Source organism: Perca flavescens, chromosome 9, assembly GCF_004354835.1.
Source record: "Perca flavescens isolate YP-PL-M2 chromosome 9, PFLA_1.0, whole genome shotgun sequence".
NCBI lineage: Eukaryota > Metazoa > Chordata > Actinopteri > Perciformes > Percidae > Perca > Perca flavescens.
The window spans coordinates 177,781-189,024 of NC_041339.1; the positions used below are offsets into that span (position 1 = coordinate 177,781).

The 11,244-nt window shown below is 44.1% G+C and overlaps 1 protein-coding gene across 1 annotated transcript; it reads left to right on the top strand.

Annotated features, from left to right (window-relative positions):
* The first annotated feature begins 302 nt into the window (after positions 1-302).
* On the top strand, positions 303-5,731 carry LOC114561531 (uncharacterized). The gene is made up of 7 exons (XM_028587587.1): positions 303-317; positions 620-754; positions 1,064-1,198; positions 4,718-4,786; positions 4,869-4,963; positions 5,339-5,465; positions 5,606-5,731. The coding sequence occupies exons 1-7, from the start codon at positions 303-305 to the stop codon at positions 5,729-5,731; spliced, it is 702 nt and encodes a 233-aa protein (XP_028443388.1).
* Positions 5,732-11,244: the final 5,513 nt, after the last annotated feature.

Here is an 11,244-nt window from a genome sequence, read left to right on the forward strand (position 1 = left end):
GAATAATTTACATTATTAACTAAGACTTAAACTGTGCTTAAATAAGGAAAACATTGATTGAAACAAGGTAGTAATTGGTAAAAAGGACCAACACATAACACTATTTCATAATTGTCTATTTACATAACATATCCATGTTTACTGTTTTTAAAAAGGCTTTTCCTGCTTTCAAAATCCATAACAATATAAATTCCTTTACTTAAAAATGAGTGATAGCCCTGATATTTTAACATATCATATATAACACCTTATTGAAGCCCCCCCCCACAGATACGACTAGGGTTTAAGAGATTAAGATAGGAATGAGTGATACAAGGGTAACAACATAAATTGGGCACTGGAATTGGCCATTACTCATCTCTAGTCTATCTTAGCTACTTCCACAAACAATAAAGCAGCGTGTTACTTCACGCAGGACACAAAAGTCATATGCACACTATTTGAATTATCATTCCCACCAGATGTCTTGGATTCGGCCCACTCTTTTGTAGAGGGGGCCTCAGCAGTGTGCTCCCTGTTTCAGCTTAGCATGCTGCTTGGCTGATCCGGGGAGCATGGTTTAATAATAACGATAGTTTTCCTGACTGAACCAACACTATATTTGTTTTCTGACTCTCAGCTCAAGGAATTCTGGAAAAGAAAAGACACAGAAGTGGTTGTGTCTGTGGTCCCCTCTCAAATAACAGGGAACAGCATCCTTATCCACCACAGTGAGCTACGGACACTTAGACCTCACTTCTGGCGTACAGGCGAGGTATGTTGTCCTAATAGAACGGAACCAATTATCTTAAAAATAGATGAACAAACCAAATTAACTCTGCCACCACATGAAGACCACAGTGGTTGTTGTGTACTTGAAATTATTCACTATTTCAGAGTAGTTATTAAGTGCATCCACAATTAAATATCGACTTCAAAGGCTTTGCATGTAATTTGTACACTTGCGATCAAGTACACAAGTAAACTATTTTGACAATTACTGTATATCAGCTGCATGTGTGGTTGTAATTGTCATAAATGTAAATTAATTTCTTGTCTGTCTACATGTGAAATATCTCTCAAGATCATCGAGAGTCTCTTACATCACACTGCCAACGACTTGAATTTGGGAAGTAGAATTTATATTCTCAATCACTATATAGCTGGTGTGATCCTCTTTGGGAAGAGAGAAATGGTCAGAAGGAACAGTTTATCCAGGGTAAGTAGTCTTTTTGTCGTGTCGATGTACAGATGTTTGATTGTTTCAATGTTAGCTGAAAAAATATGTTTGTGTGACTGTGTGTACAATATGAAAAATAAGATACAATTTAATAAACATCCATCCATCCATCCATCCATCTTCGTCCGCTTATCCGGTGTCGGGTCGCGGGGGGAGCAGTTCCAGCAGGGGACCCCAAACTTCCCTTTCCCGAGCAACATTAACCAGCTCCGACTGGGGGATCCCGAGGCGTTCCCAGGCCAGGTTGGAGATATAATCCCTCCACCTAGTCCTGGGTCTTCCCGAGGCCTCCTCCCAGCTGGGCGTGCCTGGAACACCTCCCTAGGGGAGGCGCCCAGGGGCATCCTTACCAGATGCCCGAACCACCTCAACTGGCTCCTTTCGACGCAAAGGAGCAGCGGCTCTCTCCGAGCTCCTCACGGATGACTGAGCTTCTCACCCTATCTCTAAGGGAGACGCCAGCCACCCTCCTGAGGAAACCCATTTCGCTGCTTGTACCCTGGATCTCGTTCTTTCGGTCATGACCCAGCCTTCATGACCATAGGTGAGGGTAGGAACGAAAACTGACCGGTAGATCGAGAGCTTTGCCTTCTGGCTAAGCTCTCTTTTTCGTCTAACGGTGCGATAGATTGAATGCAATACCGCACCCGCTGCGCCGATTCTCCGACCAATCTCCCGCTCCATTGTCCCCTCACTCGCGAACACAACCCCAAGGTACTTGAACTCCTTCACTTGGGGTAAGGACTCATTCCCTACCTGGAGAAGGCATTCCATCGGTTTCCTGCTGAGAACCATGGCCTCAGATTTAGAGGTGCTGATCCTCATCCCAACCGCTTCACACTCGGTTGCGAACCGATCCAGTGAGTGCTGAAGGGCGCGGGCCGATGATGCCATCAGGACCACATCATCTGCAAAGAGCAGCGATGAGATCCCCAGCCCACCAAACTGCAACCCCTCCCCACCCCGACTACGCCTCGATATCCTGTCCATAAATACTACAAACAGGATTGGTGACAAAGCGCAGCCCTGGCGGAGGCCAACCCTCACCTGAAACGAGTCCGACTTACTACCGAGAACCCGGACACAGCTCTCGCTTTGGTTGTACAGAGATTGGATGGCCCTGAGAAGAGACCCCTCACCCCATACTCCCGCAGCACCTCCCACAGTATCTCCCGGGGACCCGGTCATACGCCTTCTCCAAATCCACAAAACACATGTAGACCGGTTGGGCATACTCCCAGGCTCCCTCCAGGATCCTTGCGAGTGAAAGAGCTGGTCCGTTGTTCCACGACCAGGACGGAACCGCATTGTTCCTCCTCAACCCGAGGTTCGACTATCGGCCGAACCCTCCTTTCCAGCACCTTGGAGTAGACTTTACCAGGGAGGCTGAGAAGTGTGATACCCCTATAATTGGCACACACCCTCTGGTCCCCCTTTTAAAAAGGGGAACCACCACCCCAGTCTGCCACTCCTTTGGCACCGTCCCAGACTTCCACGCAATGTTGAAAAGGCGTGTCAACCAGGACAGCCCCTCCACACCCAGAGCCTTGAGCATTTCTGGACGGATCTCATCAATCCCCAGGGCTTTGCCACTGTGTAGTTGTTTGACTACATCAGTGACTTCCGCCTGGGAAATCGACGACAATCCCCCATTATCCTCCAGCTCTGCCTCTAACATAGAGGGCGTGACAGTCGGATTCAGGAGTTCCTCAAAGTGCTCCTTCCACCGCCCTATTACCTCCTCATTTGAGGTCAACAGTGTCCCATCCTTACTGTACACAGCTTGGATGGTTCCCCGCCCCCTCCTGAGGTGGCGAACAGTTTTCCAGAAGCACTTTGGTGCCGACCGAAAGTCCTTCTCCATGTCTTCTCCAAACTTCTCCCACACCCGCTGCTTTGCCTCTTTCACGGCAGAGGCTGCAGCCCTTCGGGCCCTTCGGTACCCTGCAACTGCCTCCGAGTCCTCCGGGATAACATATCCCGGAAAGACTCCTTCTTCAGTCGGACGGCTTCCCTGACCACCGGTGTCCACCACGGTGTTCGTGGGTTACCGCCCCTTGAGGCACCTAAGACCCTAAGACCACAGCTCCTCGCCGCAGCTTCAGCAATGGAAACTTTGAACATTGTCCACTCGGGTTCAATGCCCCCAGCCTCCACAGGGATGCACGAAAAAGCTCCGCCGGAGGTGTGAGTTGAAAGTCTGTTGGACAGGGGCCTCCTCCAGACGTTCCCAATTTACCCGCACTACACGTTTGGGCTTACCAGGTCTGTCCAGAGTCTTCCCCACCCTCTGACCCAACTCATCACCAGATGGTGATCGGTTGACAGCTCTGCCCCTCTCTTCACCCGAGTGTCCAAAACATACGGCCTCAGATCAGATGAAACGATTATGAAATCGATCATTGACCTTCGGCCCTAGGGTGCTCTGGTACCAGGTACACTTATGAGCATCCCTATGTTCGAACATTGTGTTCGTTATAGACAATCCATGACTAGCACAGAAGTCCAACAACAAACACCCACTCTGGTTTAGATCAGGGAGGCCGTTCCTCCCAATCACGCCTCTCAGGTGTCTCCATCATTGCCCACGTGTGCGTTGAAGTCCCCAGCAGAACAATGGAGTCCCCACTGGAGCCCCATGCAGGACTCCAGTCAAGGTCTCCAAGAAGGCCGAATACTCCGAACTCCTGTTTGGTGCATATGCACAAACAACAGTCAGAGTTTTCCCCCACAACCCGCAGGCGTGGGGAGGCGACCCTCTCGTCCACCGGGGTAAACTCCAACAGCGGCGCCAGCCGGGGCTTGTGAGTATCCCCACACCCGCCCGGCGCCTCACACCCTGGGCAACTCCGGAGAAGAAAAGAGTCCACCCCTATCCAGGAGTATGGTTCCAGAACCAAGACTGTGCGTGAGGTAAGCCCCACCAGATCTAACCGGTGGCGCTCCACCTCCCGCACCAGTTCCGGCTCCTTCCCCACAGAGAGGTGACGTTCCACGTCCCCAGAGCCAGCGTCTGCCGCCCGGGTCTGGTCCGTCGAGGCCCCTGACCTTCACTGCCACCCATGTGGCATCGCACCCGACCCCAACGGTTCCTCCCACAGGTGGTGGGCCCATGGGATGGAGAGGGAGTTGCCACGTAGCTTGTTCGGGCTGTGCCCGGCGGGCTCCGTGGCAAACCCGCCACCAGGCGCTTCGCCGGCGAGCCCGCCGTCTGGGCCTGGCTCCAGACGGGGGCCCCGGGCTTCCTCCGGGCAGGGTCACTCCATCTCTGCTTAGCTTTTGCATTCGGGTTTTTGAACCATTCTTTGTCTGGCCCCTCACCTGAGACCACTTTGCCTTGGGAGACCCTACCAGGAGCACAAAGCTCCAGACAACACAGCCCTCAGGTTCACAGAGACACACAAACCTCTCCACCACGATAAGGTGATGGTTCACGGAGAGGATTTAATAAACATTTTTTACTAAATTTTAAAATGTTAATTTTTGGATGTGTTACAGACCAACTTTGACAACTATGAAGGAATAGTGTCTTTTGTGAACGTACACAATGTACACTGGAAGTTTCTGGTTAGTAGTGACTTTGTATTTATTATGAATTTTTTTCATGAGTTTGGGAATGACTTCTGAATAATACTATGTTTTTTTTCAGTACATCAGTACAGCAACAAGAAGCGTGTATTTGGTTGATCCAGCACGCAGCTCGGCAGAGCTGACAGACTCCAACCATGCTGCAAAAAGATTGAAGTATGCAATTACAGTTATTTTTTTTTAGCTAGATTTAATCCATTCCCTCATTATGTCAGAATATTAGTCATTGTAGGAAAAGGAACATTAGTATAGAAATTATGGTCAGTAACAGACTAACAATAATTGGCTGCTGGTCATAAAACACAGTTAAGTAAGTTATTAAGAGTGTCATTATTTATTTTTGTGAGTATGACAATGATCAGACTGTATCCTGTGCTATGGTCTTGACAGTGACTGGATGCCAACCTCAGGGAATATGTTGTTAACATGCCTTAACATAATGCTGTTGATTTTTCATACTTTATACACATTGTATGTGTGTGTCTAAGTGCATATAGAACATTATTAATCTCATAAATAATTATCACACAGTGAGTACTTCAAAATGAGGAGGACCTCCCTTGGCAAGACTGACTGGGTTGACATTAAATGGAAAGGAGGTGTTGTGCAACACCCAGTGCAGCAGGATGGAAATAGCTGTGGGGTACTTGTCATCATGGTAAGATTAATATTGCAATATATTTACAGAATTTTGAATGATCTACATTAATTCAGCATTTTGGATTCGATTCTGTTTTCCTGCATTTACAATCACAATTTTTTTATCAAAAGTATATCACATATTGTGTCATTGTTTAGATGGCAAAGGCAGTCATGGAGGCCTTTCCAAAAATTCAAAAAATTGAATTTGGTACATCAAAGAGAGAGATGGCACAGCAGCGTCAACATTTTGCTCTGGAAATACTTAAAGCCTCAGGTCGGTGAGACCTTTTCTTAGTTATTATGTGATATTGTAGTAATGTGATATAGTACAACAGATCTAAAATAATCTTTTGTATATTAGTGTTTGACACAGAGAGCAACTGTGCCATGTGCGCAACAACAAAACCACCCAGTCACGGACCTTCCATCACTGACTGGGTAAGTTATTGTATGAGTCTTATCATTTTTATTTTTTATTGCGCATTTCTTTTTGAAAATACAAAAGATAGATGACAACAATCAAAGGTTAGAAAAATGGAGAATGACATGCAACAAAGGTCTATGGTCACAATCATTTCAGGGATGTTGTAGTTCAACCATCACCCACCATGGCGTCCTCTGAAAGACAACATAATGGTATGTCATTGTAAGTAAAAGTGTTTATATATTTAACTTTTACAGATTCAGTGTGACAGCTGTTGCCGGTGGTTCCATGCCCAGTGCCTACAGATGGACACAGCACAGCTTGATGCTGTGAAGACAAATGATTGGGATTGCTATCTGTGTCGGAAGTAATGCTACGTACAGTATGTGCTGTGTCATCAGCTAACAGTATTGTAAATACAGTGTGTGTCTGGAAAAATGTTTTTAAAAATTCTCAAAAATTGTACAGTAAAAATGATACATTTTCAATGTGTGTTGTCAAATTTGTCCTGTATTAAAATATGTCAGTCATTTCCTGGAACTATGGACCAATGTCTTTTTATGGCACCTCAAATTTCATATTATGACTCGTTTTACAACAGAAGTATCAGACTTTGCTTCCAAAAATCTCCAATATTATACAGTAAAAATGTTTGACTTTCGGTATGGGTATAGTCATAGATGTCCTCTACTCAAATATGTCAGTCAGTACCTGGAACTATGGACCAAAGTCTTTTTATGGCACCTCACATTTCATATTTTGACTCATTTTACTGCAGAAGTATGGGACTTTGCTGCCGAAAATCTCCATATTTATACAGTAAAATTGTATGATTTTCAGTATGATAGTTTTAAGTGATGCCCTGTACTCAAATATATCAGTCATTGCCTGGAACTATGGACCAAAGTCTTTTATGTTTCATATTTTGACTCATTTTACTGCAGAAGTATGGGACTTTGCCCAAAAATCTCAAATTTATACAGTACAAATGTTTGATTTTCAGTCATAGATGTCCTCTACTCAAATATGTCAGTCATTTCCAGGAACTATGGACCAAAGTCTTTTATTGCACCTCAAATTTCATATTTTGACTCTTTTTGCATGGGACTTTGCTGCCAAAAATCTCAACATTATACAGTTTTGTATGATTTTCAGTTTGTTATTTGATGCCCTGTACTCAAATTTCAGTCATTCCAACTATGGACCAAAGTATGGCACCTTAAATTTCCTATTTTGACTCATTTTACTGCAGAAATGGGACTTTGCTTCCAAAAATCTCCAAATTTATACAGTACAAATGTTTGATTTTCAGTATGGGTGTAGTCATAGATGTCCTCTACTCAAATATGTCAGTCATTTCCAGGAACTATGGACCAAAGTCTTTTTATTGCATCTCAAATTTCATATTTTGACTCGTTTTACTGCACAAGTATGGGACTTTGCTGCCAAAAATCTCCAAAATTATACAGTAAAATTGTATGATTTTCAGTTTGTTAGTTTTAAGTAATGCCCTGTACTCAAATATATCAGTCATTGCCTGGAACTATGGACCAAAGTCTTTTTATGGCACCTCAAATTTCATATTTTGACTCATTTTACTGCAGAAGTATGGGACTTTGCTTCCAAAAATCTCCAAATTTATACAGTACAAATGTTTGATTTTCAGTATGGGTGTAGTCATAGATGTCCTCTACTCAAATATGTCAGTCATTTCCAGGAACTATGGACCAAAGTCTTTTTATTGCACCTCAAATTTCATATTTTGACTCGTTTTACTGCACAAGTATGGGACTTTGCTGCCAAAAATCTCCAAAATTATACAGTAAAATTGTATGATTTTCAGTTTGTTAGTATTAAGTGATGCCCTGTACTCAAATATATCAGTCATTCCCTGGAACTATGGACCAAAGTGTTTCTATGGCACCTCAAATTTCCTATTTTGACTCGTTTTACAGCACAAGTATGGGACTTTGCTGCCAAAAATCTCCAACATTATACAGTAAAAATGTTTCATTTTCAGTATGGGTGTAGTCATAGATGTCCCCTACTCAAATATTTCAGTCATTTCCAGGAACTATGGACCAAAGTCTTTTTATGGCACCTTAAGTTTCATATTATGACTCGTTTTACAACAGAAGTAACAGACTTTGCTTCCAAAACTCTCCAAAATTATACCGTAAAAATGTTTGATTTTCAGCATGGGTGTAGTTAAAGATGTCCTCCACTCAAATTACATTCATCAGTCATTACCTGGAACTATGGACCAACGTCTTTTTATGGCACCTTAAGTTTCAGATTTGACGTCATTTTACCATAGAAATATGGGACTTTTACTTCCTAAAATTTCCAAATTTATACCGTTTAATTGCTTGATTTTAAATATGGGTGCAGTCAGAGGTGTCACCTGACAAAAATCATTGTCTGGAATTATTCCTTTATAAATGTTGTATTCTTGTAAAACTCAAAATATACATTCCTTTCACAATTTACTTATTTGTTTTGTATAAAGGGCAGGCACAGGTTACATATATTTTACTTAAGGTGAATATAATCCATTAATCTAGTTTTAAATGTATGTTGTATTAACACCTTATTTTGAAAACCGGAAGTATTCCCATGTGTATCATCTCCCTAACTTCGCTACTCGAGCTGGGCCGTAACGCGTACCGTTATAAGAGCACATTACAAATTTAGTGTCGGCTGATTTGACCACGGAGATTCGAGTGTCGGCTGGCTTGACCGCAGTGCTTTCGGGCATCTACGCTAACTTTTCCTGCCCAAGACGACTCAATCTTCCCTCCCGGACAATGCAGTACCTGGTCCTAGTTCCTTTTCTGCTCTCCATCCTGCTTTCTTGGCTGCAAAACTCCAACTTCATGGCTTTCCGGTACTCAGATAAACAACTACTCCAGCTAAACCGCTATCCATCGGCTACACTGGAGCTCACCGCTGAAATAAAAACCTTCGGATTACTTCAACGCCACCGTTACATCCACAGAGGCTCCCGTCAAAATGTAATACACATATCCAACGGGAATGACAGCTTCGGCACAACACCTCCTCATTACTTCTCTTCCGCGTCCCGGCATCAAAACAGAAATGCACAACGTCATCGGAACCAACGTCACGTGAATCATTTCAACCTCCGGTCAGTACCCACTTCCGCTTCATCCCCTTCAAAACAAGAGTCTCTCAAGCTTGGACTACTGAACATTAGATCTCTTAACAATAAAAGCACTATTCTCAATGAATTCATCCTGGACTCAGAATTGGACTTAATCTGTTTAACTGAAACCTGGCAAAAACCTAATGAATATTTCTCTCTCAATCAAGCCACCCCCCCTGGATTTACATATACGGACCAACCTCGTCCGGAAGGCAGGGGCGGTGGCATTGCTGCCATCCATAGGCAAAATCTCAAGCTTCGCCCTCTCCCCCTCCCATCTGTCACCTCATTTGAACACCTGTCATTTAAACTTCTAGGCCCCACTCCGCTGACTATTTCAACAATATATCGCCCTCCAAAACCCAATCCTTCTTTTCTGTCAGATTTCTCAGAATTTATAACTCAACTCTGCACAACTTCATCAACCATATTACTTGTAGGTGACTTCAATATCCACATTGACTTATCCACCTCCAAACCCACCATGGATTTCTTGGACATTATACACAGTTTTTATTTCATACAACATGTAAATTTCCCCACCCACACCCGTGGACACACTTTGGACCTGGTCTGCTCTACTGGACTCAATATTGGCACTCTCGCACACACAGATCTGGCTATATCTGATCATTTTGCCATAACATTTCACATCAACCTCCCCTGTACCCATCCCAAACAGATACGCACTATATCTTACCGAAACCTAAAGTCCCTCTGTCTCACTTCACTTTCCTCCCATATCGCAATACAATTTCCATACCCAGCATTCCTGAAAACTCAACTACTGACGATCTACATGTTCACTACAATCGCTCACTCACATCCAGCCTCAATACTCTCGCACCAGTGAAAAGTGCAACAGTTACATTCTCCGTTTCTGCTCCCTGGTTCAACCCAAAACTGCACAAACTTAAAAAAGAACGCAGACAACTAGAACGCTTACATAAGAAAACTGGACTCACTGTACACCTACAAGCCTACAAGGATCACAGCCAACACTATAGATCAGCGCTCACATCAGCCCGCACAGCTTATTACTCTGGTATCATTCACTCTGGATCCTCCAACCCCCAGACACTGTTTGCCACAGTCAATAAACTACTGAAACCCATTGACAATATCACCCGCTTATTCACCATGGACAAATGCAATAATTTCATTGATTTCTTTAAATACAAAATTGACTGCATTCACCAAAAACTCTGCGAATATCTCTCCTAGTACAGACCCTCAACCGGACTTATCCCTTCCATTTCACATCACTCTCCCCTCCCTATCAGTCATCACAGAAACTGATCTCATAGATCATCTCACCAAAATCCACCTCACAACCTGCCCACTGGACCCCATTCCATCTGCATTGGTCAAGCACTGCCTCCCCTGCCTCAGCCCACTTATTATGGTTATCATAAACTCCTCTCTCACGTCTGGAACAGTTCCCTACTCCTTCAAAGTCGCCGCCATTACACCTATACTCAAAAAACCTGGCTTGGATCCTGACAACCCCAACAATTTCCGGCCCATCTCTAACCTACCTTTCCTATCAAAAATCCTGGAACGCTCTGTTGCCTCTCAACTAAAACATCACCTTCAGTCTGGATTCCGCTCTCATCACTCTACTGAAACTGCACTACTCAAAGTAACAAATGACCTCCTGCTTGCTTCTGACTCTGGTTCCCTCTCTATTCTCATCCTACTTGACCTCTCAGCCGCTTTCGACACCATTGACCACTCCATCCTTCTACAACGTCTAAAAAATCTGGGCATCTCTGGTTCAGCGCTCTCCTGGTTCACCTCCTACCTCACCAACAGATCTCAATTCATATCCATCAACAACTGTACATCCCATACCATACCGGTCAATCACGGAGTCCCTCAAGGTTCAGTGCTAGGTCCTCTTCTGTTTATCCTGTATATGCTTCCCCTTGGACTTATTATTCAAAATCCACGGACTCAAATTCCACAGTTACGCAGACGACACACAACTATACCTCAGCACTAGATCCATCACTCCTGCCACAGTATCAACCATCACAAAATGCCTCTCCGCAATAAAAACCTGGATGACTGCCAATTTCCTTAAACTCAACTACAACAAATCTGAAATCATCATCATTGGTCCAAAATCACTACACGCCTCCTCCCAAGATTTCGCTCTCTCCATCGCTGGACATACAGTCAACACCTCACTCCAGATCCGAA

Coding starts and splice junctions, on each gene's coding strand:
- LOC114561531 (XM_028587587.1), top strand. Junction 1,199..4,717: donor GAAGGAACAGTTTATCCAGG/GTAAGTAGTCTT, acceptor GATGTGTTACAG/ACCAACTTTGACAACTATGA. Junction 4,787..4,868: donor ATGTACACTGGAAGTTTCTG/GTTAGTAGTGAC, acceptor GTTTTTTTTCAG/TACATCAGTACAGCAACAAG.